Below are 26,091 nucleotides of genomic sequence, written 5' to 3'. Positions count from 1 at the left end.
ATAGGAAAGACAAACGAGGGATAACGACATGGGGCAGGTGTGGGACATTAAACACTCAGGGAAAGATAACGAGGAAACGAGATGGCGGGAAACAGAGACGAGACACTGGAGAGAACGTATATTATTGTCAAAAGGACAATAATATGTTTCTCTCCACACATAACCAAAGGCTTTGCCATGGCTCTGCTACAGGACCAAGAAAAACATGAATAAGGAAGCAGAGCCATGACAGATTCTTGGATGCACTTTTTGGAGCTTCAAAAAATTGCCCCCCATTCACTCCCATTCTACTGCTTGGAAGTAAAAGGATACGTGATTATAACTCCGACTGCATTATTCTTCAAGAAGAGAGCCATATACAGTTAGGATGCCTTGAGGGTGAAATATCCCTTTAAAACGGTATAATTGTGCACTATAACTTCTATAATTCATCCCTTTGATGTATATATTATATTCTTTTAAATACTGCACTTTGCACTATAATTTTTTTAGGAAATATTATATTAACATATCTTGCTTTATAGAAAACATTGACGTTACCATGGTAAGGAGTAGCCATCCATTATTCTACCTATATGGTTTTAGGATCCTACTATAAATAGCCTACATGTGGTAGGTTACTATGCAACAACTTTGTAAATAGCTCTGCATGGTCATCATAGTCAAATGCTGTCTTCCAGACACCTCGGATTTAGGATATTTCCCACCTCAACCCGGAAATCACTTCTGGAACGGCACTGTTTTAATGTAAATAAATACTTTTCATGGTTTACTGTTATTAAGTCATTAGTAACATGATGTTGAAATATTACTAAATGCTTATAATGTTACTTCCAGTCGTTATATCCCGGTTTGAGGTGATTCCGAGGAGTGTGGAACGCACCATGCCTTACCATGCAAAGACCATTCACAACAATGCATCTTGATGAAGTTACTGTTGTAGAACCATATCAAAAGTAATGGGGCGTATTTCTTGTTGACATGTTTAGCAATAAGAGATGTATTAACTTATCTGAAACACACGCTCCAAGTTTCGTTTTCACTTTCTGTTCAGCCAAAGTAGGATTTTCTGGACCCAAACCAGCAAGATATCACACTCTCCTGTATAACTATGGATACAGAAGAAATGGTTTTATGTACTCACTGGTGAGTGTTTTTACGATACACACAAGCGTACAAAAACGCGTCTGTCAGTGTCTCTTGTACGTAATAAAAAATAAAAAAAACAGCGCGTTGCTCGAGCGAGTTACGACGCTGCATTCACCACGTCGTCTATTTAGTCACACCAAAAACAAGAGAAACTTCGATCTTATTAAAAGCACTTTTTACTTATTTAGTCACCAATTATTGATTTTTGTGTCGATCGTTATTTTAAAGTGATTTTTACTTGAAGTGAAACCTATCGGTTGCTAAGCGTGTATTAGCCACCAGTAGCGTCCTTTTCATCATATAACATGACTAATGTCAGAGATTGGTACACTTTCCCCTTTTTAGTTGATTGACCTTGCTTAATATTTACTTCACTGTAGACTGTTTTATTATTGCATGTCAAAGTGAAAACAAAACAGCGCGTGTGCTGTCGAAGCTTCTGTGTTCAGTCCCTAAACGGTGTTTTACGTCTTCACACAGCAATAAAGAAGTGGCCAAAGCAAACTTTGACGTGCATGAACCGCACTGTCAGAGGTTTCTGTGTCTGTGCCCTGACTGCGATGAAACCATCCCTCGAGATCAACTGGAGGACCACAAAGCTGAACAACACGCAGAGGTTATAACTGACCTCAGTTCTGTGTCAAAAAAGTTTTTCAGCTTGTTCATCATAGTAATCTCCCACCTCTGAAATGTTTGTGGTGCTATGTATTTTCTTCATGCCTCAACAGGTGAAATGCCAGAAATGCAATAAAAAGACGGAACGAAGGCATCTGTTGGACCACAAGGTAAACTTTTAACCTCACACCTCACGGGACATCACACACTTGAGCTCTGTTTTTTTTTAAAAAGCTTGTCAATATTGCATTTTATGTCTGTGATCTCATGTCTGTGATCTCATCCTCTGCATGCGTCTTCTCGCTTATTCCTATTTTCTCTCTATATTTCCGTTTCAGACTGACGAGTGCCCAGAGCGGCTTCAGAGCTGTGAGTATTGTGAGCTTGAGCTTCCTCTGAGTGCTTTACTGAAGCACAGTTTGTCCTGCGGGAGTCGCACAACACCCTGCTCTGACTGTGGACGCTACGTCCAATTTCAACACCAGCGTCTACATGCTCTGGAGTGCTCTAACGGCCCACTAACAGTGAAGAACCCTAGACCTGAAGATGATGAAACTGTTGGTTAGTGACTGATACAAACATCATTATTCTATCTCTTAACAGTTTTCGGTTCAGAAAGGTGTCCACAGGGTGATCAAGGTCTTATTGATAGATAAATTACATTATTTGTTTTTGTTTATATGTTAATTGTAAAATACTAATCCAGTATGTCATTTATTTTTAGAGCAGCTCATCTCAACGTGTTGGAGTTGTCTGAAGTCCATTCCTTCCAAGAATCTAGAGCAGCATAAGGTAAATAACCTTATTAGAATATTTATATAAGATAGATGTTTTGTTACGATGACCATTTCTTTTAAATGTCTCAAAATCATATTACTTGTAACTAGATGTACTGCAAACCGTTTGTGAGAAACACGGATGCTGATCTTTACGAAGACTTAGAACCTAGAAATATGAGTTCTCCAGACACTCCAGATGTCTCCTTCAAGTTTCAGGAGGCAAAGAGATTCAGCAACATGGAAAGAGACCTAGATGAAATAAGCACCTGTAATTTCTGTCATCTGGCACTTCCCGTAAAGACTCTGGAATGGCATGAGGTACTGATCATTTTTGGTTGGTGAACTCTGAAAGGAAATAAATTATAAAAGGTTCATTTGAATTACTGTACACTAAGACCTACTGTTTAATTATAATTGATGCTTTTTATATTTTTTAGAAAAAATGTGAATTGCATAAACATCTGAGCCTGTCCCAGTGATGACCAGTGCAAGCAGAGCTATGTATGTAAGTACACAAAGAATATATCATGCATTACCAATGGAACTTTCTAATACAGTTACAGTGATTTATGCATTTACAGTAAATATAAATAAAAGTATGATTTATTTTACAGGGTTGTTGGCAACAACTCTCAGCGATCACAAATAATGGGATTTCATCAACATCACAAATAATACACATTACACAATAATATAGAATTATTAAATATACTAGAATTAGTACATCTAATCAAAATATAGAGTTCTTGTTAAAGGTAATTGGTTAAAGGTAAAAATTTGATTATATAATTTAGGTAAAAAACATTTTTATGTGCAATATGTGTATATACAATCTATTGTCTAACCTAGGGTGATTTTCTTTGTATTTTTGTAGTATTTAGGCGGTTACTGCATGTTAAATCTGGACAAACTTCAGTTATGACCTAGTAGCACATCACAATAAAGAAGACTTCAAATAAGTACTTGTTGCAGGTGCATAAACATAGACTTGAAACATATGGACTAAATATAAGCAATTTCTCTCTACGTCACAATTGAAATACTACATTATGAATTACACTAAAATATTATGGTATGAAATACCTCAAGGATCCAGCTGACCATCACTCAGATAAGGACCTAAGAAATGAGACAACGAGCAAAGGAATTACATTTAAACAGATGACCACAAGATGGCGAAATTTCAGTCAGGGTTGCCATTTATTTCTCGCTACAGTCTGCCCCCTGGTGGCTTAACTAAAGCCCAGCTCGAGCAGCCAATGTGATTTTAAATTCTGCCTGGCTTGTAAAAATATAAATAAGCTGTAAATAATTTTACAAATATAATTTATACTTAACATATTTTATTGATATTCCTTTTCTAATCCTAGTGCCTCATACAAATGCCCTTTATTTCAATATTTGGACCATAGAGATCCAACAAAGCCAGTAATCTAATATTAAATACATATTTAGAATTTAGATTTCTTTTATTGCATGTGTTTTATGATATAAGATAAGATGCTTGTCTAGAACAAACAGCTTTTCATTCGTATAAGGAAAATATATGGAGATTTATTTTACAATAAGACTATTTTTATAACAGAAAACATGCCAAAAGCTGCTTCAGACATTTTAATCGTCTGCCATCCCAAAGAAGCTGAAAATACAGCTGATCCAAGCGAATAACACAACCACACAGAGAATCACACCCTGTCAAATTAAACTATTAATAAAAATAAATACACCTTGGCTATATTTTGTTTAAAACCGTCATTTTCCTTTGCAGTATAAACTGCTGCTGCCTATGCACGCGTCAGCACAACTATCAGCTGTTGACCCAACCTGGAGCATGATGTCATGTCACAGCTTTGTTGACACAGACATGCAGGCTATCACATGAACATGAGTAATACAGAGGTGTGTGTCATTAATCCTGCCAAAATAAATAAATACAAAAATTAATCCATGAAGAAATGTAAAAAAGCGAAAATAAATAAATAAATACAGAAAATAATTTTCTAAAAATATAAAAATGAATGAAAAATTAAATATTTAAACATATTATTATTTATTTATCTAAACAGTTCTTTATTTATTTATTTGTATATTTTTGTATTTCTTTTATGCATTTATGTTAATATATATGTATTTCCACATTTTTATATTTATTTATTTTCACATTTATTTATTTCTACATTTCTGTGTCCATATGGTAATGAGGGGGCGTGTCTTGCTTCAGACATAGCAGTCGAGCACAGAGTGCTGCTGTAGGCCACAGACAAAGTTTTCCCCCGAAGACGGAGACTCCGGGGTTGCGTTTCTGTGACAAACTAAATCCATGGTGTTTCGAGTCTAACGTCATCTCGCAACCATGTTTTTTGGCAAGTTTAACAATCATAGGTAGTTTAGATGGTTAGAGTTAGGTTAGGGTGTGGGTTAGGGTAAAGGTTTCATAAGACTTGAAACTAGAGGTCGACCGATTCATCGTTTTTGCAGATTAATCGATTAATTGTCATCAACAACCAACTTATGTATGCCCATACAACTGTTTACATTTATGTGCTGATGCCCAGCGTGTCTAAATGGTCATGTGACATGCGTTTTCGTTAGTGTAGTGTAAATGCAGATTTGTTCTAAAATGTGGAAACAGCAGTATAAACGAGGATCGTTCCCTTTCGAGAGTGATCTCTCAACATTGCGGAGCATCGCTGTGGGAACCCTTCCCTTTTCCACTTTCCAGAAGTCTTATTGGATAACGCCAGTAAAAAAACTGGCCAATTGTTGCAAGACATGCACCAGGAGTCGAGCATACTTTTAGCCGGCTCCTCCGGAGATCTCCAGTTGAGGTCGAGCTCCTTGACGGCCTTCTCGAGGACCCTCACAAACTCTTCGTGGAGATCCGGGGTGCTCTCCGAGTCGGGCCGATCCCACTCTGACTCCACCCAGTCAAATTGGATTTGCTTCGGAGAGCCTTCGCCCCCGCCTTCTATCATGGACGTCGTTTCCTTCAGCGTCGAGGAGGACGATGACTCCATGTCTATCTCGGACAAGGACTGGGCAGAGTCAGAGCGAGATCGGCCCGACTCGGAGAGCACCCCGGACCTCCTCGAAGAGTTTGTGAGGGTCCTCGAGAAGGCCGTCAAGGAGCTCGACCTCAACTGGAGATCTCCGGAGGAGCCGGCTAAAAGTATGCTTGACTCCTGGTACTTCCAAGCGGGCCGCCGTCAGGCCGCTTCAAAGAGGAGTACGCCATTTTTTCCGGATGTACACGAGCACGTGGTGAACCCCTCAGTCGGCGTGGATTCACGCTGCTACGCAGGCCATGTTCGCCCACGTGGACGGGGCCGAGGCCCACTGGTACGTGTGCATGCCCCCCTTCGAGGAGACCCTCGCCGCTCATCTGTGCCCTTCCTCCACCTCGTTAGGCTCGGACCAAGGCCTGCCGTCGAAACCTTGCAGGTTCACCACCCACCTCGCTGGCAAGGCTTACACCTCTGCTGGGGAGACAGCTGCCACTTTGCACGCTATGGCGGTGCTACAAGTTTTCCAGGCTAAGATCCTGCAGTCGATGGATAGCGGCAACCTGGAGGCGGACGCCACGAGGGATCTGAGGGCGGCAACTGACTTCGCACTGATGGCCACGAAGTGTACCGCGCAAGCTATCAGCAGATCTATGGGCTTTATGGTCGTCCTCCACCGTCACCCGTGGCTTACGTTGGTGGATCTCAAGGAAGCTGATCATAAGTCCCTTCTCAACGCTCCTATCACCCCTTCAGGCCTGTTTGGTGACGTCGTGGAGTCGGTAGTGGAGCGCTTCGCTGAGGCGCAGAAGCGCGCGAAAGCCATGAGTCACGTGTTGCCTCGGCGCTTGTCTCAGCCGTCTTCAAGAGCCCGCTCTTGATCCCAGTCTCGTTCCACGCAAAGACCGGCCAAGCAGCACGCCGATCCCGTGCCGGCTTCCCGGACCGGATGTCTGGCCAAAACAGTGGTCGGGCCCTGCTAAGAAGAGGCACGGGCCGAGGAGAGGTCCGCGCGGCGATGGCGGGTCATCCTCTACTGCCAAGCCATCGTCCTGACGGTATGCAAAGAGGAGGAGAGAGTTCGTGAGTGAGCCGGCCTCCAAGCGCCGCTGTCTGCATCATTTTTCCCCCGCGGTTGCGGGCGAATATTGCAATGTTCCATGTGTTGTTTGTGTAAGTGCAATAAAAACACATACCTCCTCACAAGAAGAGCTGTCTCCCCCTCATCCTGCCCATACTGCGTTCCTTGCCCTGCAATGGTGCAGCGTGAAGCCACAGTTAATGTCTGCTATAACCAGCCCCCCCTCGTCCACGGCCGCTCCCGTGGGCGAGAGGCGGCTTGATTCTCACACACGAGCCATTCCCCCGCCAGTGCACTTAGCCTCGCTGGGGCAGAGTGCTTCCCCATGGAGTCCGCTGGCTGTCACGCCCAAAAAAAGATTTGGCCGTTATGTCTGTTTCTGGATGCGTGGAGAACCATTCCGGGCATCTCTCAGTGGCTGCTGAATTTAATAGAGCACGGGTATTCCCTGCAGTTCAGACGCAGACCTCCCCGCTTCAGTGGTGTAGTCCCGTCGCTTGCGCTACCACAAAACACCCCGGTGCTGAGGCAGGAGATTCACGGCCTGCTCGCGAAAGGAGCGAGTCCCTCCGAGTGAGCTAGAAAGTGGGTTCTACAGCCGGTATTTTGTAGTGCCCAAGAGAGATGGAGGGCTCCGTCCGATTCTGGACCTGAGACCCATCAACCGAGCGCTTCACAAGCGAGTGTTCAGAATGACTACTCTAAAACAGATCCTGGCACAAGTGCGTCCCGGGGACTGGTTTGCATCCATGGATCTGAAGGATGCGTATTTTCACGTTCAGATTGCCCAGTGCCACCAGCGATTCCTGCGATTTGCTTTCGAGGGCTCAGCGTACCAATTGTCAGTGCTCCCGTTCAGGCTGGCATTAGCTCCGCGCACATTCTCGAAGTGCGTGGACGCGGCGCTTTCCCCTCTCAGAGCGAGCGGTATGCGCATTCTGAATTATCTGGACGATTGGCTGATTTTAGCCTTCTCACGGGATGTGCTTATCGGTCATACGCAGACGCTGCTTCGTCACCTGACATCCCTCGGGCTGCGCGTGAACATGCAGAAGAGCAAGCTCACTCCGAGTCAGTCTATAACGTATCTGGGGGTATGTTTCGACTCAGTGAAGATGCGTGCCCGCCTCTCTCACACGGAGTCCATCTCCTCAGCTCTGCGCTTTCTCAGACCGGGTCGATCTGTTCCCCTGAGGGAATTTCAGAGGCTTTTAGGTCTCATGCCGGAGGCGTCGTCGGTCTGCCACCTGGGTTTTCTGCACATGCGACCACTACAACTATGGCTGAAGGTTCGAGTCCCATGTAGGGCTTGGTCCTCAGGTCGTGCGCGCGTCCTGGTCATGCACAGCTGCCTCAGCACTGTGAGACCGTGGCGCGGCCCGAACATGTTCAGTCGGGGAGTTCCTCTGGGGCTAGTGACGAGGCGCACGGTGGTTACGACGGACGTGTCATCCTCGGGCTGGGGCGCGGTGTGCGAAGGCATGCCGGCGTACGGCCTTTGGTCAGTCACTGAGCAGATGGCACATAAATTGTTTGGAACTGAAGGTCGTGTCCTTAGCTCTTCAGACCTTTCGTTCGCGGCTGGAGCAGAGACATGTTCTGATTTACACCTGCTGCTGTAATCCATCTATTTTGTCCACTTTTGACCACTTCTGTCCTGATTTCTTCAAGAAATATCTAAACATACTATAGATAATACTACAGTGCACTACAGTATATATTATATGTACAGTATATATAGTACATTTTACTATAGTAAATGCTGCAATATACTATATTATTGTTTCATGTGGTCACACTCATCTCTTGCATGTCATTTTGTCAAAGCACAATATGTCACTATGGCCTTAGAGTTTGCCTGTAGCCTACAGCAGCAGTCTGTGCTCGACTGCAATGTCTGAAGCAAGACACGCCCCCTCATTACCATATGGACACAGAAATGTAGAAAGAAATATGAAAATACATATATATTAACATAAATGCATAAAATAAATACAAAAATTTATATATAAATACATGTTTAAATAAACAAATAAAAAATATATACGTTTAAATATTTATTTTTTTCATTAATTTTTGTATTTTTAGAAAATTAATTTCTGAATTAATTAATTTATTTTCGCTTTTTTACAACCCTTCATGGATTGGAATTCCATATCATAGCACTCATACAGCAGGAAATTAGAAAGAACTGAACATCTTTCATTAACAGCTAGGAATCCAAGCGCACACAATGACCTGTGTACAACATACTGGTGGGTGTGGCAACGCATAACATTGCGGAGAAACATTTGTTTTAAATATCTTTTACAATTGTAACGTTAGGCATCGTTTGCAACGTGCCAGACGACTGCTATTACGACATTTAGCTAACCGCTCTAACGTTAATGCACTCTCCATTACAAGGAGTGTTTCCGTGTAAATATGAGCAAATGTGAAATTATGAAAACCTAAAGAAACTGATTTAAAGAAATCCATATAACAAACTGTTCTTACCGCCCCATGAGTTCCGTCTGTGTCAATCGATTTATACATTTTAATAAAAACATTTTAATTAAATAAATGCATGCTCAAAGATGTGATTGCATGAACGTGTACATTTCCCGCCTTCCCTACACTGTCCAATCACAGTTCACTACACGTGATAGAGTAGAGTAGAGCTCTGTCTACTCACTAAAAAATGCCAGTTAAAATAGTCCTTTTAAACGTTACTATTTATGTGCTTATTTATAAATGGTTTATTGACACAATTTTAATTATCAATAACAAAAAAAATCGTGCAAATGAAGAACTTCAGTGACTGCAACTTTGCAAACAAAAGTGCATGGCTGACATCTAGTGGATAATGTCCAAGCAAGCGATTGCACAGACACACTGATAGCTTCAAAGCAATTTTTCAAATTATATTAGTTTATTTTTCATTTTCACACATCGTTGTAATCTAGGAAACATTACCTTAACAGTGTGTTGACTTTTCATTTCTGGAAGGTTGAAAACAGGTGGGTTTTAGGACAGATTATGCTTGTCAAATTGTGTTTTGCAATGAAAAAAATCCAGAACCTCTGGTGTAAACCACCAGGAGGCAAAGTAAAACACTACAATGAGTCACTGAAAATTCAAGTTATAAAACTACAAAGAAATGAATAGATGTAGATCTAAACATTTACAGCAGGTCTGTTAAGCAACTCTTTAGCCAGAATTTGCTGTTAAAATTAAATGTGGAGAACCGACAAAATGCTAAATCATAAACAGCACCACAAACATAATTATCTGTCAATTTTTAAATACAGTTTGCCTATTTAAAATAAAGATATAATAGCACAATTGGTCCACAACAGTCAACAATCTTTGTGGTCCAGTCATCAACCTAAAACATTTAGCAGGTATCTATTAGGAATTCCACAAAAAACCTGAAGCACCTAGGGCTTGTCTTTATTTAAACTCATATTGTATTTGATTTTGGTTATAATCATTATAAATAGATAAATCTCTTCTCAGTCTCATCCTATTAGCTTTATGAATATCATATATTCAAAGGTTCAACGTAAGACTGCAATAAACTCTAGTGTCACTTATATTCTGTGATATCTGTATTCACAACATCTAAAACTTTCTCCCAGTAGTATGGCCAAAAAAATCAGTGAGATGGTCACAGGTTATGATGGCCGTTGATCTTGTCTTGTAGGAGAGTCAAGGTGCTGGAGGAGAAGTCACGCAGGACATGGAGCGTGTCGCGCTGCAGCTGTAAGGTGTCACGTGAAAACTGCTTCTGGGTGTGAACCATCTGCTGCACTGACTCTGCAAGTGTCTCAAGCGAGCGAGAAAGAGACCCTATCAGCAGTGTGGTGGCCTGCTGCTCCTGCAGGCTCTGTGAGGCACTCTGGGCTAAATGCTCCCGCATGCTATGTGGATCCACGGGAGCAGGTCTGGAAGAAGGCGGAGCTGGAACAGAACCCGATGATGAGGCCCTGGAGGGCGGAGTAAATGTTGCGATACCAGCTGCTGGACGGCCATTAAATGTGTTGTGATTGGGTTTCTCTTGCATATTGCTCCTCTCAGCACTGGGAGGGCTAAGAAATTGAGGGACATTAACAGTATTCTGAAGTTTTTGGCTTGTTGGTTCAATAAATGACATCATACTGTCTGTAAAGAATAGAAAAGAATGTTAATGCAGATTTAAAAAATATATATATACACACACACACATACATATATATATATATATATATATACACATAGACATACAGTACACATATATATACATATACACACAAAACAGTAAAAGATTCATTTATCATGAGTACCTTCATTTTCTGACGTGTCAGCCTGGAGGTCTGTAAGAGGCACTGCTGAATCGTCTGTTAATACATACAAACATACTGTTAATACTAGTAATGACTTTGAATTTCAAATCCAATAAAAAAAATTAATAAAAAAAGAAACTCACAGCTATACATCATATCCGTGGGTGGCCCCAAATCTCTTTTGCCCGGGATCCTACTGTGGATAGGAGGTGGCATCGCTGACCAAAATGAATGAGGCATGCCGTTTGCCATGCCTAAGGAGCTATGTGGTATCTCAGACATATCCAGACTATCCTCATTGTCATCATCCACTTGGTCATCAAAAGTCAAAGCCATCGTGTTTTTGTTCGAGTTTGTCATCTGAAGGATCTGGTGCACCATAGTTTCCACAGGCGACAACTCTTGGGCAATTTGGGCAGGCGTGGCTCCCGCTGCCCTCATGGCTGCCACTCTCCGCTTGGTATCGCACTTGAGGTCGGCCCATTTCTTTATGACTTCGATGACCTCTCTGTGACACTCGCTGACCTCATTGATACGTGCCGTCAGAGCAGCCCACATACGATGTTTGAGTTCCTTCGAAATGCCCCTGTTGAACTTCCCTGTGCCAGACATGAGTTTATGAGATATAATTCTCAACTCTCAGCGCTTTTTACAATTTTCATTGTTACAAAGCAGCTGTACATGAAACATGTTTAATTTAATGTATTGCTTAATAGTTAAAATAGAAAAAATATCAAGAGCAAAGTGAATAAATACACTCTCATTCACACACGACATACAAAATATACAGTGCATACACTCTCACATGACGCAGAATTCAAAAGCAAAAGATGAAAATGATTTCTCCATCAAAACAACTTACCAACTAGAATGTGCCGTTTTTTCTGCACTTCATTGAGGAGCAGCTCAACCTCCTGGAATGTGAACCGTGACTTTCTTTTCTTAAACCGCATCAAATTTCCATCTGGTCCCCTGTAGTGGTACGGTAAGATCCCTGACATCCTCTTCTGCTCTTTGCAACACTTGGACGTTGTTTCCAATTACAACCAAACAGGGCTTCTAGATCATATCCATCAGAAAGGTATCTTGAATTTGGTGGCTAAAAAATAAATAATAAAATCAAAATAGCTGAGGACACTTAACAAGGTTTCAAACATCTTGTTTTCTTATTTAAGGGCATTACGACAGCTTTCCCCTAAAAGCTTATTAAAGTAAAAAATAATATTGAATTATAAACATTTATAATTTTGTATTATATCCTAGTAAAATGTTCCTTCTATTCTGCATTTTTTAATCTGAAAAATTGATCAGAAATTTGAGGGACTAGGAAAGTGTTTGTGTACATGTACATGTACACAAACACTTTCATTAAAAATAAACCCTCAGATTTAATACTAACAAGAAACCTCAATAGTGTAAATCATGTGATGCGTGCCCTTTAAAAGGACAGAACAGGCACACGCAGACATTTGGAAATAACAGATCCACATTTTCCAGGCTCCTTTGACTTTAAATTAACTGTTACAACTAATTGTGATCTCACACTGCCTCGCCGGTGTGCCCATATGCTTCCTGCTTCTTTGTTGTTTTCCTGTCTAACCGTGAGAGCAACAGAGGAACAGAGAGAAGGGAGAGAGCGCCATCGCGGACACATAGCACATATCTGACGCTTTCATTTTGCCAAACATGCGTACACCGCGAAAATACGGATAATGCATTTGTGCGCGTACATAACACACTTTGACGCGTCAATTTAGATGCACTGTCCCGTGATAAGCACGTACTCCATCCGGATGATCAAACGGATTTGTATTTAGCGTATGTAGCTAACGTTAACCAGCCAGACGGAAAAGGGAGCACGCACGCTTTTCGTAGACGCATTTACCAGCGAGTTTTAGTGAAATCTAAAAGACGGGCGATGCGATGGCCCGCGATGAACTTTGTTGGTATTGATATTAGTGAAAGACGGAGTGGTAATTACCTACAGTACGGCCGACTGTGTCCTAGGATTTGTCGCTGTAGTCTTGCCCGATAAACTTCGCAGGGAGTGATTCTCTGCGTCGCGCAGACTCAGCTTACGTGTTTTTCCCCCTCCGCGACGATAGTTCGCCAACATTCTATAGTAATCCTGCCCTGTGCCTGTATGGAATCAATCCTAACTATTCATATAAACTACGTGGCCCGATGCAAGCATCCAACCACATGACTTACAATAGAACTAAATTTACGTAGAATATTACGCGTAAATTCTTTAGTTGATTTTCTACGCATTTTTGCAAACCAGTATGCAGACTGCATATGGGCGTAGGGTAACATTTAACGTCTACCTAGACGTAATCCAATAGGTGTTTGTATTTGTGCAAAATTGTAGTAATCGTATAAGATATTTTTGTTAACTATATATGAAGTGGAAGCCAAAAGGCATATAGATGTTAGCAGTTTGACTCTAAATGAGGAGCCAGTATTATTTTCCACATGCACTTAATTAATTTCTTAAATTTATTCAGGCCTTTATACAATTAAACCGAATATAAAATTTACTTGTTACATAAATCTTTCCTTTATCTCAGGTTGCTTTACTGAATCTCATTGAGTTTGATATTGATATCTAAGGAAGACGTTTGGGCGTCAGCAAAATCGAAACCTGACGTTTGAGTGTCTGTCAAACAAGGTCAGCGTTTATACAGCTCACAAATAAAGCGGCCACGCAAACACTCGCCACCATTTTGAGCTTCTCTCTCTGATAAAGCAGGGGAGTGGTGTTGCAATAGAAATTTTAACCTGTAGGTGGACGTAGTGAGACTCCTGTAGAAATGAGCCTAAAATGAAATCTAGCTCCGATCGTAAGAAAATACTGTTCACAAAAATGGCATTAAAAATAAGTGGTATATTTAAGGTATGATATTTTAATAAGTTCATAGTTTTTAAATATGATCATAAACAATGCAATAGGTCTATATAGCAGAAAGAGAAGAGTCCTTGTAACATGTAATACATTTATTTACTACTTTATAAGGTTATTGTAGACAGAGTACCAGGTAGGCTATACCATTAAGACACAGTTTTGTTGAGTGAAAGTGGGCATTTATCCACGATGACATGTTCTGCAGGCTTAAAAAGACCAAGAAGTCTAAAATATTTGTTTATGTACAAAAACATGCTTAAGTGTAAATAAATCACATGACAGGCAGGCTAGTGACAGTACATTCATCCCATTATGCTGTCATACTAAAATACAAAAATTCAAGTTCCATAAATAGTTATGGATGAATAGCCTAAATGTTTCCTACACAAGACTGTAAACATGTATAACAAATTCTGTCATCTCTAGCATTGTGTGTTTATCTTGATATTAGCTTTGTGGCCCTCTGATTGGCCTCATTGATCCGGGATTCATTAACCACAGCCTGGAAAAGCAAATGAAAGACGAAGCTAATAATTTAAACTGGTACGATATGATATAATAATAAAAACTTTTAATGCACTTTCTTATGCAATCATTTTTGTTAAATCTGACCTTGCTCTGTATGCGTTCTATCTGGACATTCTGAGTGTCGATTTCATTGCCCATGTCAATTGCCATGCTTCTGAGGTTGCCAAGGATACTGCCTACCTGGGCCAAGTTGTCCTCCATTTCATCCTCTCTTGCATCGTTCGTTATTCTGTTGAACACAACATTTAAAGACACATAGACTACTGAATCACGGTCGACAACTGGTAAATTGTTTTTGGTAATCATTTCCATTCACATACTTTTTCATTATATCTTATTAACAGATTTATTATTTACAAACGCAAAATATATTAATCCAAGCGAATTTCTAGAACCTTCTAATGTATCCACCACTCATGGTCATCTTCTCCCTCTCATCCACCACACGGGATGAGGGCTGGCTAGACACCACCCCATCCTGATTATTACCCCACACTTTCTTATAGGCCCCGCTTGCTTCAAAGTCCTTCAGCCTGTGAAAAGCCAAAGGAGAAAGGCGCAAGTTAACACGCAATATTAGTCACATCATTCCCCAATAACCTTGAGAAATAATCTGTGAATGTAGGCTGTTATTGCATATGATCGAGTAGGACTTGACACTGATGTCTGAGACACAATTCGTTTGTGTTGCATCTGTTTTGAATGAACCACACAAATCACAGTTTATTATTTGGTTGGAGTTGTTCCAACTTTTGTAGTTCCAAGTCTAGGTTATCGGTGAGGGTACATATTTTCCGTTTTTTATGGTTTTTAAGCAACTTAGGAAGTTTTTTTCTAACTACTTGACAAAAAAATGACAAAAATTACCGTGATTTTATGAGTTCAAACAAGCAATCATTTGGCACAAAATGACCGAAACATGCACGTTTTCATGCAAGCACACCTACATGCCCCTGAAGGCCGAGCCCCTCCATCACATCACATACTTATCACAGGAGCACAGACCACAGCATTTGCCCAGATCTGTAAGGTTTTTCTCAGCTTCCTTCATGTCCTGGTTGATCTGGTCCAGCCCTTCCTCAACCCGCTCCAGCTGCTCTGGATGTCGGAGAGTGGGATCACAGAGGATGGAGGTTTCGGGGTTAAAGTACGAGGATAAGATAACAACACAACAACAGTTTTCTCAACAAGCAACTAATGTCTATGGTAGCTCTGACTCAAAATGACCAAATCTAAACTTAAAAACGACAGACATAACAAATGACTAAAATGTGCTAAAACAATGGGAATTGTTGTGTGAGCATGGCAGGATCCTTTAAAACATATCACCTGTATTCATTGCATACTGCATGTAGCTATATCAAACCTCTGCTCACATAAGTGTCCCCTGGTCACAAAAGGACAAACTTAAAGCAGCGTCAAAGCAGGACAGGTTTTATGATAGGACAGAGGCATGGGCAGATAGGTGACATGACTGACAGCTTGATAGCTTACTGCCGAAGCCCATGGCTCAGGTGTCTGGGAGGAGACCTACTTTGTACATGGCCAGATGCACAGACCGCAGCACCTGGCCATGTCAGTGAGATTTTTCTCAGCCTCCTTCATGTCCTTGTTGATCTGATCCAAGCCATCTTCTATGCGGTCCAGTTGTTCTGCCCATGCAGGGGAGATGGGAGGACAGGCATGACAGGGAGTAGGAAGGGCGAATTGAAAGGGGTAGATATGCGAGCATGCACACGCAAACACGCACAAGGTATATTTTTTGCATATGTACTGTTTGCATATATAACTTTTTTATATATGTTGTACGAAGAAACAAGTAAATAAAAGAAGAAGAAGAACACAAGGGCTGGACTCCCACGTAGCTCAGCTGTGCATACTCTGTCATTAGCATAGAGATAATAGCTACCTGTCATACGTATCCAATTGCTAATACACAATTTACATTCAGTGGTTGAACACCAAATAATGCATTAACAAGCAAAAAGATTTTCCTTTTTTTTATATGTTATGTATGGAGATAACTCATTACCTCCCTGCTCATCCAGCATAACCAATGTCCTGATTCCTGCATCTTTACTCTGTTGAAAAATGATGGGTAAAAACGTTAGAAAAGGCAAGGCACTTGTTCTCTTTAAAACTCAAGACTACGCTTGTAGTATGTTAATTGTGCACAATGGCCAATAAGAGACTGCACTTTAATATAGAAAGAATAAAACCTGCTGGTTACGTACAAGGAATAATCGACTCCGGTCCGTTCAATTATTCGAAAATGAATGCACGCCTGACGTGTAACTCCGCTGAAAGTTAATGCATACCCATAGAACGTTTGTCAACCAATCAGATTGAAGCATTCAACAGCCCCGTGGTATACATTAAATTACGCTTTGCATTCTTGAAAAGAAACAGATCAGAATATTGTGCAAGATTGTTGCATCTGTTTTTATGGTTGTTTGTGAAGAGGTCAAATTGAAAAAAATCTTGTATTTTGGAATTTGGTCAATGTCACAAGTTGGTTTATATTTGTTTAAGGTTCTACAAATCATGCAAAACTCTGATTTTCTACTTATGTCAATGTTTTAAATAAAACTATATTTCCAGGTTTAAATAAAATTTTGAATCACAGATATTTCAGTACTCCATTTTCCACACTCACCTCCTCTAACAGAAGCTTCATGTTTCTGGTGATCTCTAGAGACTGATGGAAGTAAAAGAAAAAAAAATTCAAAGACAAATTCAAAGTATGTTACCTGTAGAGTATTTTTTCAAACCTTGTGTTTAAGTTCAGCACCTGCTGTCATTATTTACCACCAAGTGGAAAATTAGGCAATGAATAATGGTTTTATTTATGATTTACATGATTCACAACAGGACTGCAAGTGCATATAATGTGTTCAGCGTCATCATCCTGGTTGCTATGTACCATGGGGATAAGAGAGACCTGTAGCAACCTTAACAGGAGATCAGGGAAAATGTTTGATGTCATCACTGTACAGCCTGTTGATGAGCGAGTCGGGGTTGTGCAATGTCATCAAAACAGGAACAGCAATTACAGGGCACACGCTGTTAGCTCGCGTTAAATAAAAATCAATACCTCAATCTGGAAGTTTCCTACTTTTATCATGTTCGTTGATGGCATTACCTCATCTGTCACCTGATTGGCTTTCCTCTGCAACTCCTCCACTTCAGACCTCATTGTGGAATCAACAGCCATCCCAGCCGAGTACTGCAGCGGGGGGAGGACAGGTCGAGGGAAGCAGTTATTCTTAGAGCAGAGGCTTTATAAACTCAGCATGCCTCAGATTGACAGCAATAATTGGACTACAACGGCTGCGAAGAGCACAGCGCAGATGCTGAAACTGTTTACATAAAATCTAATGTGAGCATACAGAGTGTTATGCAACACTGAAACCATTATTCATTAATTGCTAGATGTATCTCAAAATTAGCATGCATTCTGAGCATCAGGCTGGAAAATTACAGAGCTCCACAAATCTTAACCAATCCTGGAACAAACCTCTTTGGAGGGCGTGCTTAAGTTGTCAAAAAGTCTTTCACACCTTTGTGACTAAAGAGAAACGGCAGCAATGGTTTTAAAACAAAGCAGTTGCATAAGTTGTAGAATTTCGTTTGAGGCAACTTTATGGTACATGTTTATATTTTACAGCAAAAATGTTTAAATATTAAAATGAGCAAAGACCAATGTATGGTGCTACATGTGTGGTTTAATGGGCATCATTCTTTCAACATCCCCTATCAATCATTTTACCTGCTACTTCCACACACACAGTTTCCTCAGAGGAAACAGATTTACGCCTCTGTGGGCAGTTTTAATTAGTACATCATAGACTTATTTGTAGTCTATAATTTTATCTATTATTTATTGTCTATGAAGATAGCATTTTTTTATTCTATATCTGACTGCAAACACCTTTTATCACCTGGATGAAAATATTTTCTCATTTCAATTACAGTTTTATATATATATCACAGTCTTAACTTTTAACGCATGACATATGATATGCACATTGTTTAGTTGTAAAATTATAATTAAAAACAGGCCTAGAAACTGCCAGCTGTCACCTTTAACATCTCACTAATTAAAGTTCATACTGATTAAAATTCACTAATTAAAGTTCAAAGTATAACTAATAAGCAATAAATGAATTATCTGCCAATAGCAATACATATTTTGAGAGTTGTTTTGCTAAATGTATTTGGAACAAAAACATTAAACACAGAAACCTGTTGCTGAACTGTGCAGCTTGTTTCTCCCCTTAAAAAATCACTGTTCCACACAGTGGTAATACCATGTAATTTTTAAAATAGGTTAAAATTATTCATTCATATATGCATTTTCCTCTCTTCTTTGTGCCCATTTAATTATTTCGTTTATTACTACTTAGTCTCCAGACTGTTGTCAGATGTAATTTGCCTTATTCAAAGGATGCAGGACATACTAGCTATTGATTTATCACAAACATGTAAGATTTGAAAATGACTTGAAAAGGTTAAGATGAATTCATCATAGTGCACAGCAACTCAATGTATAATTGTGTACAAAATCTTACTGAAGCGATTATCTGTTCGTCGATGAGGATATGCCTTTGCATTTAAATGACGAACTTCAGGTTGAGACAGGTCATTAAGACAGATGAAACTTTTCTGACAATAAGACATTTGTGCAAACTCGGAAACAATTTAAAACGTTAGGAATAGATATCAAACAAATGCATCTCTAGCATGTACGTGTGCCAAACCCAGTCAAACAACATCTACGTTAAAATTACAACTGCAAACACCGCATAGCACCGTTGCAACGCATTTACAACTTTTTAATGTATTTCCGTTAATTAAGAAAAAAACTTACCGTATGGCGGAAAGAACACTTTTAAGCTTTAACTTCCCCGGGGGATGGCGCAAAAAACAAAGGACGTTTTGTTCGCCTAGTCGCGCTTAACACCTGCGTTTGCTCATTGAACAGATTTCAGCATCACATCCACTCAGCAGCCAGTTGACTTCATCCCAGGTAACTCGGAGGCCACAACCATGTGTGAAGACCTGTCACCCTATTGGCTACTATTGTATCCTGGAGAATTTGATCGGCTGTTCTAACAGTCAGTCATTCCGAAGTCCAGCCCTCACCCAGATGAGGATAGCTTGCGTTGCCCGTGGCAACCAGTGTTTTCACACGTAATAAATTGAGCTCTGCTGTTGTATGTCCAGTACAAATATTTATTTGTGCGTCAGCGTAATAAAAGGCACTCCAAAGCTGAAAGTTTATTTATGTCTTCAGTGATGCTTCTGCTTAATAGATATATCTCAAAACATATACATTTTTAGTCTTTAGTTGAGTGCACTTTGTAAAATGATGGTGGTTGAACAAATCACAAAACAATTGCACTGGAATAATATATGGGGAACACTAAACATTTTAGAGGCCACAATGCAAACATCTTATGTAGCTGCAACAAAGCTGCCACCTAGTGTTACAGCAGCATGTGTTTATTTCGAGATTTTTAACTACAATGAAAAAAACAGAACGGATGTTATAAAACAGACATTGATATGCAACGATGTAGGAGAACTGCCAACAGAATATAAGATGTTGTAGCATATTTTGGTTCATTCAGGAGTACATGGTCAGCTGCAGCCACTGTGGAAAAAGTAAAAGAATGTTACTTATCACCTGCTTATGGCTAACACTCATAATTATTACATCTCAATTATGAAAAGCAATAAAATATCATTTTTAAAGTTGGTGGTTACATACCTCTTGAATGTTAACTTTAATGGTGCCATTATTGTCCTTGTCAAGTGTCTTGAAGGCCCCTGTAAATGTATAAAACCCCAGTGAGGCACATCATACTACATAATCTAAATCACAGAACTACTCAACCTTAAATGAAGGCAGAAAGAAAGAATAAAGAGAGTAATAGCTGACTCACGGCACATAGCATCCAAACGCACAAGACACCCAATGAAATTGTCAAAATCCATGTTGCCATCAGGGTCACTGTATCTTCTGGTAAGCATCTGGAAAAGCTGGTCAAGTGGGAACCCTGGTCAAACAGGGAAACGTCAATTTTTTGTTGCTGATTTGCAATACAGCTACATTAACTCAATATTCATTTTGAGAAGCACTGCACAAATAAATCAGAATAAGTTCATTACTCACCTGCTGCTCTGAAAGCTCCAGGCAGCTCGGAAGCCCCAATCATACCAGAGCGGTCTGCATCATAAGACTTGTAAATGCCCTGGATTGAACAAAGACAGCTTGATCAGAAACTCAGCTGTTATGACATACAAAGGGAAGCTTGCATGGTAAACCTGAGAGCTCAATAAATTATATTAATAGTCAGAATAGAGGTGGTCTGTTTTGCAAACTCAAAGCAACTTTCACATAAACATTCAGTCATGATATTAACAAAACAATTGTACCTGCCACCTCTTGATATTATTCCAAAGATACTTGAACTCCTCAAAGCCCAACTTTCCAGTGCTGTCGCTCTGAGAGCAAATGGTTAAGGCAAAAATCTGTGAATCTGAACTTATTTACTTAATACCCAAAAATGGCGATAACCCCCCCCCAAGCTTCTATTGAAGGATACATCCATCACTGCCACCATGCTTCTGCAGGACTCAATGCTGAAACCATCTGTCTTTAGATCACCATCTGGAGGATAGGCGAACATCTAATTAGCATCTTTCATTCGTGTCATACATGTAAAGATAATGTTTCAAAAATAGGATAAAAGGACTCACGTTTGCAGATGATCTTGTTAAGAATTTTCATCAGTTCATTAGGGCTCACCTCCATGTCCTATGATGAGAAAAAGTTATTTAAGATGTAAGAACTTTCTCTCTTATCACAACAGATTTAAACGCAGTTCATTTTTATTCAATTATTATATAAGACGATTCATGTGTCTGCTCCAAATTCGCCTACAATTACTACGCACTAAAACAATATTTCTTTTTTGTTATGGGAAATGATATACTTTAGAGTGCGCAAGTATGCAAGTACTGGGACTAATGCATAACAAATGTAACCACTGTTTCAGCTTTTCTTCATTTATTATTTATTATGCAATTTAAATTATTTATTTATTGGAGCATCACTAATCTTTTCTCTCCTGCAAAAGGTTGTGGTCCACATTTGCATAGACATATATACATTAGCCTATGGATCTGAACTTTGAATTTTAACTAGGAATAGTACACCACGTGGGTATGTTTTAGGATACTCATTTTGACAATCCGTGACACACTAATTCTAATTTCAGATCCTTATTTGGAACAAATGGCAAGCCGGTTCCCTTTAAATAGCGCATAAAGATAATACACATATGTTATTGGTGCACCACTTTAATGATATATTTGGATTTACACTCCATACAAAATAAGAAGGAAAATCACTTTTAGTTAAAAATGCTACTAAACTATCAAGTATCCATAATATAACAAGGAAGTATCTTTTTAACATCAGAGGGGAACCCACTCCAACACTCTGGTAAAGCATGTATCCACACCCCTCTATGACTCAACACAAACTAGGTGGGACAACCTTCATCACAATGGCAGGAATGCACATAAAGAGGAAGAGCGAGTCATGCTTCTTGCCTCTGGATTCAGAAACAAGAAACGCTGTCGTTTGCATACACAAAACCACACCCCTGCTGTCTGTTCTGAGACCAGAAACTCTGAATGCATCCCACTAAACTGTACTGAAATCAAGAGAGAAAGCCACAATAATGCTGGGTGGAGCAAAGTAATGGAATGTAGACAAAGCCTTGATGTGGAAGTTTCTGGCTTTAAACTGTGATACTGTCTGATCTGTGATACTGTGCTCAGATAACTCAAATACTTGGATGATTGGCAGGGGGGAAAAGGATCAGACTTTAGACTTTTGGATAGTAAATAGCTCACAAAAAAAGTGGGGGAAGTAAATTAGTCCACTGGATCTAAACCTGGCTAATTTAACTCGGGCTGTATGATCTTGGTGGTGAAAAAAACTGCATCACAACTGCTTTACTACTCCGTATACGAACCAGCTGACAGTAAATACTTTGTTCAGACACTCGTTGATAACATGGGGATTGCAAACAAAATACACAGTCTATTAGGATCTACTCACATCCCCTGCAAGTTGCTGAAATACTTTGCGAAACTGCCTCTCCTCATCAGTTTCATTTGAATTAGAATATGCCAGCGGCCTTCTGGGAGGAGGCTGGAACAAACAAAGTTACAGTGAGAAGCGCATTAAACATTTTAAATACCAAGTAAATAATCAATGAACCACTTCATATCTATATGGCTTCCAGGACCTGCTTTACTGGTATGATGCAAAAAGCTTTTTCCTATCTCAGATATCACAACTATGAAAATAACAAAACAATTAGACACAAACTTACAGGATCAGATGGAACAAACTGGGCTGGATCGACGTTGCTACGATACGGAAAAGGGCAAAAAGGACATAAAATATGGTCAGCTATGAATTGCTGAAAACAGATGTTTTGCATGTTCCAAGCATGTAACGTTACTGCGTTATATGAGAAGGTTTAGTGGCAGAGCTGGCTCACCTAACAACATCCAGGATCCCTCCAATAAGTTTTTTGGCCAAATTCATATTGAGCACTCCGAATGGGCACAGATGAAATATCTACAAAATAATGAGGCAAGTAACGTTATGATTTATATCATTTAATGTATCGACTCCAAAACGTGATCCCTGTCAGTTAATCCTCTACAAATACAAACTGCAGTTGCCATGACACATATCTGAAAGGGAATGACACTGGGTTAACACAAACCATGCCCTGTATGTCCTAAAAACGTTTAGCTCACTACCTAGTGAGTATTTATAACACATTACCAACCAAATCGTCCTTCTTTGGATAACAACGCATATGACGTTCGTTCTGTTGCATTAATGTCATTACAAAAGCACACATATATCACAATTATACTTTATTCCTGTTCAGGCCGTTGTGATTTAATCGTGACGCATATCAGAAATGAGCAAAGTAAGCAAACGTGTCTATTTAAATTACGGTTAAGTATGAGAACTTACTAGAACAAAGATGTCGAAGAGAGCAACCGGAAAGCCACGGAGAAAGAAAACGTCCGCACCTCAGGTAAACAGTAAAGTAAAACCTGTTTCCGAATTCTCTTGATGCGCTCCACACCCAGTCCGTTGATTTGTAAAACTCAGGGTCCTAAAACCTGTCGAATCTACTGCGCTTGCTTGCATGTTATTATATTTCAATAAGTTCACTTGAGGGACCCTTGTTGGGGTCATAGATACAGTAAAACCCGTTTATGTATGGAATTTGCATAGCGTTAGGAGGCTATTAAGTGCATAAAAGATGAAAATCCTCTACATAAGTGCAGTGCTTTCCCATCTGTGGGCCGTAGTGGTATTGCAAGGGGCCGTTGTTAAATAAAAATGATAAAATATTCCGTTAAGAATAGTTATTTATTTTACTGCAAAAGAGTCGTGAACTGACCGTTGTTTTGATGTCATTTGTAGATAGTATGCAGTTTTATGAATTTCAAATAGCAGAATATGATTAGCAAATTAAAAATATATATTTACTAAAGTGTGTAATTGTAATACACTTCTATAGTACTATAGTAGTATAGTACCCCGTGTAATACTAGCACGTCCCATGAACTGTCATTTGTCTAACGTTACAATGTGCACAAGCGTCAAGACTTCACTTAAGCCTGCAGCTGATGCACACTTATAGTATACTACTATAGTAGTATACTATATTATTAACTATAGTAAATTATACATTTTACTACCAAAAATATTTGATTTATATATGAAAAAATGTGCACCCTTTCCGAAGAGCCCACTTTCTTTTTATGTATATGGCATTCACATCATTCTAAAAATAAAAAAGTACGCTTAACACATAATACACCCAATCTCGACTTGATGAAGTGCCGCAAGATCCGACAGGCATACGGCATACATATTAGGACGTCCTCAGACCTCAGCGTCAGTACTCGGATATCAGACGAAACGGCATCGCGCCTCAGACAAAAAGGCATCAGTTCTTATGGGGCGCCATTTGTAAAATGAAATGTGTACCAAAAACCTGTCAAATTTTGTCATATTTACCTACAAAACTACATACATTTCACTAGATTTACATAAATAATATAAATAATAAAAATTGCATCATGTTTATTACATACTATATAAAATATTAAAGATAAATTTAAATGTTTTATCTAAATATAAATCACTAATATAAATCTAAATCCTGAATAATAAAGTTACATTTAAATCTAAATGTTAAATGCAAAAGTTAAATGTTAAATCTAAATCCTATATATAAATGTAAATATTATATGTAAATCCTATTCCACATGCATAAATATAAATACTATATTATATATATATATTTACATTATAATCTAATTCTGAACGTTAATGTTCAGTAATTTAATGTTGAGCTAAATATTTAGAGAACATGTACATTTATACCGCCCTTTGCTGGATTGCGCCAATCAGCGCGAACGACAATTATAATTGGGCGGTGACATGCAACGGTGCGCAACTCTGAATTGATTGAGTAACACCGTCTACTTCAGTAATTAACATGGCGGTTCCGAACGATCTGGAGTTGAAATCGCACGGGATGTCGAAGGTCCTGCTTCTCCGAAGCCTCTTAATGCTGCCCTTACCGCCTGCTCAATTGTACCAGACAGATCGTTCGGAACCGCCATGTTGAGTACTTAAGTAGACGGTGTTTCTCCAATCAAGACAGAGTTGCGCGTCGTTGCATGTCACCGCCCAATTATAATCTGCGTTCGCGCTGATTGGCGCAATCCAGCAAAGGGCGGGTTAAATGTACATGTTCTCTAAATGTTTAGCTCAACATTTAGATTTAACATTTAGATTGAGATAAATTCTCAGCAAAACAGCGTCAGGACTAAACTCTCGTACAACCAGGCATCGGGTAAAACGGCCTCAGACTAAAAAGCATCATGTCTCATGTAACAAGGCATCAGGTGAAACGGCCTCAGACTAAAAGGCATCGGGTCTCGTGCAACAGGTGAAACGACCTCAGACAAAATGCGAAACAGCCTCAGAGGAAAATTGATAAATGGAAAACATAAAAAGGCATTAAATGACGCGTGACCCCACCTCTCGAGTGACGCCATACTCGCAAACAGGGGTATGTTCAAGCTCAAACCGGTGCGCAACGTTTTACGGTTTCCGGGTTGAACGACACGTTTGCTGGAAACGGTTTGCAACAATGTCAGCCCGATCAACAGCAACATGTATATAACCAGTGTTGCCAACTTTTGCAAGACAAATAAGCAACTGCAGCTCCAAAAACAAGCCCAACATTATTCATGATCATCAATGTAATTTATTATCAATTATTTATTATTAATGAACGAACCTGGGTCATTTCAAACTGACACTACCCTGTTTGAAAAACACAAACATAAATTATTTTACAAAAATTAATTGCAAATCTGATGTGAGCAGTATAGGCCTGGAGAGATGGAAAAGGGGAAGATATAATGACCACTTAACGTAGCTGTAACAGCCACACATTTATAATAAAGTAAAACTGAACTATATGCATTTGATGTATACTTTTTTAAATGATATTCTGCAATGATCAATACATTTATTTAATACAATAAAAATGTTTGATGTTTACCTTATAGCCTAATAAATAGGGTCATCCCTCCC

General features: G+C 39.6%; 4 protein-coding genes across 7 annotated transcripts; 1 reads left to right on the top strand and 3 right to left on the bottom strand.

Moving 5' to 3' along the window:
• Positions 1–692: 692 nt before the first annotated feature.
• xaf1 (XIAP associated factor 1) lies at positions 693–10,417 on the top strand. 2 transcript variants are annotated; one of them, XM_057351605.1, is made up of 10 exons: positions 693–747; positions 838–956; positions 1,055–1,146; positions 1,630–1,765; positions 1,878–1,934; positions 2,103–2,325; positions 2,489–2,556; positions 2,652–2,861; positions 2,981–3,048; positions 3,158–3,628. In XM_057351605.1, exons 3-9 carry the CDS (start codon positions 1,112–1,114, stop codon positions 3,020–3,022), a joined length of 771 nt encoding a protein of 256 aa, XP_057207588.1. In that variant the 5' UTR covers positions 693–747; positions 838–956; positions 1,055–1,111; the 3' UTR covers positions 3,023–3,048; positions 3,158–3,628. The 2 variants fall into 2 exon arrangements, with proteins under 2 accessions (XP_057207588.1, XP_057207589.1); XM_057351606.1 differs by lacking the exon at positions 3,158–3,628 and adding an exon at positions 10,312–10,417 and having other exon boundaries at positions 697–956.
• On the bottom strand, positions 9,456–13,039 carry zgc:113149 (uncharacterized protein LOC541363 homolog). Of its 2 annotated transcripts, none has more exons than XM_057351604.1 (5): positions 12,916–13,029; positions 11,793–12,029; positions 11,074–11,529; positions 10,931–10,984; positions 9,456–10,769 (listed from the first exon to the last, which is right to left on the bottom strand). In XM_057351604.1, the coding sequence occupies exons 2-5, from the start codon at positions 11,929–11,931 to the stop codon at positions 10,276–10,278; spliced, it is 1,143 nt and encodes a 380-aa protein (XP_057207587.1). In that variant the 5' UTR covers positions 11,932–12,029; positions 12,916–13,029; the 3' UTR covers positions 9,456–10,275. The 2 variants fall into 2 exon arrangements, with proteins under 2 accessions (XP_057207587.1, XP_057207586.1); XM_057351603.1 differs by having other exon boundaries at positions 9,457–10,769; positions 12,912–13,039.
• A 166-nt stretch (positions 13,040–13,205) lies between these two features.
• On the bottom strand, positions 13,206–19,421 carry zgc:101731 (SNARE_SNAP25N and SNARE_SNAP23C domain-containing protein). Of its 2 annotated transcripts, none has more exons than XM_057351607.1 (8): positions 19,234–19,421; positions 17,506–17,589; positions 17,020–17,061; positions 16,396–16,444; positions 15,898–16,015; positions 14,759–14,896; positions 14,448–14,592; positions 13,206–14,337 (listed from the first exon to the last, which is right to left on the bottom strand). In XM_057351607.1, the coding sequence occupies exons 2-8, from the start codon at positions 17,575–17,577 to the stop codon at positions 14,272–14,274; spliced, it is 630 nt and encodes a 209-aa protein (XP_057207590.1). In that variant the 5' UTR covers positions 17,578–17,589; positions 19,234–19,421; the 3' UTR covers positions 13,206–14,271. The 2 variants fall into 2 exon arrangements, with proteins under 2 accessions (XP_057207590.1, XP_057207592.1); XM_057351609.1 differs by lacking the exon at positions 15,898–16,015 and adding an exon at positions 15,350–15,461 and having other exon boundaries at positions 13,450–14,337; positions 19,234–19,420.
• A 163-nt stretch (positions 19,422–19,584) lies between these two features.
• Positions 19,585–23,573, bottom strand: capns1b (calpain, small subunit 1 b). Its single transcript, XM_057351101.1, has 11 exons — positions 23,440–23,573; positions 22,949–23,028; positions 22,778–22,814; positions 22,501–22,593; positions 21,129–21,186; positions 20,975–21,039; positions 20,805–20,873; positions 20,542–20,620; positions 20,312–20,425; positions 20,137–20,195; positions 19,585–20,019 (listed from the first exon to the last, which is right to left on the bottom strand). Exons 2-11 carry the CDS (start codon positions 22,993–22,995, stop codon positions 19,993–19,995), a joined length of 648 nt encoding a protein of 215 aa, XP_057207084.1. The 5' UTR covers positions 22,996–23,028; positions 23,440–23,573; the 3' UTR covers positions 19,585–19,992.
• Between the last annotated feature and the right edge of the window lie 2,518 nt (positions 23,574–26,091).

Source organism: Triplophysa rosa, linkage group LG14 (genome assembly GCF_024868665.1).
Source record: "Triplophysa rosa linkage group LG14, Trosa_1v2, whole genome shotgun sequence".
Classification (NCBI taxonomy): Eukaryota; Metazoa; Chordata; class Actinopteri; order Cypriniformes; family Nemacheilidae; genus Triplophysa; species Triplophysa rosa.
The sequence above is the reverse complement of the archived record's forward strand: the minus strand, read 5'-3'. Positions and strand labels throughout refer to the sequence as shown.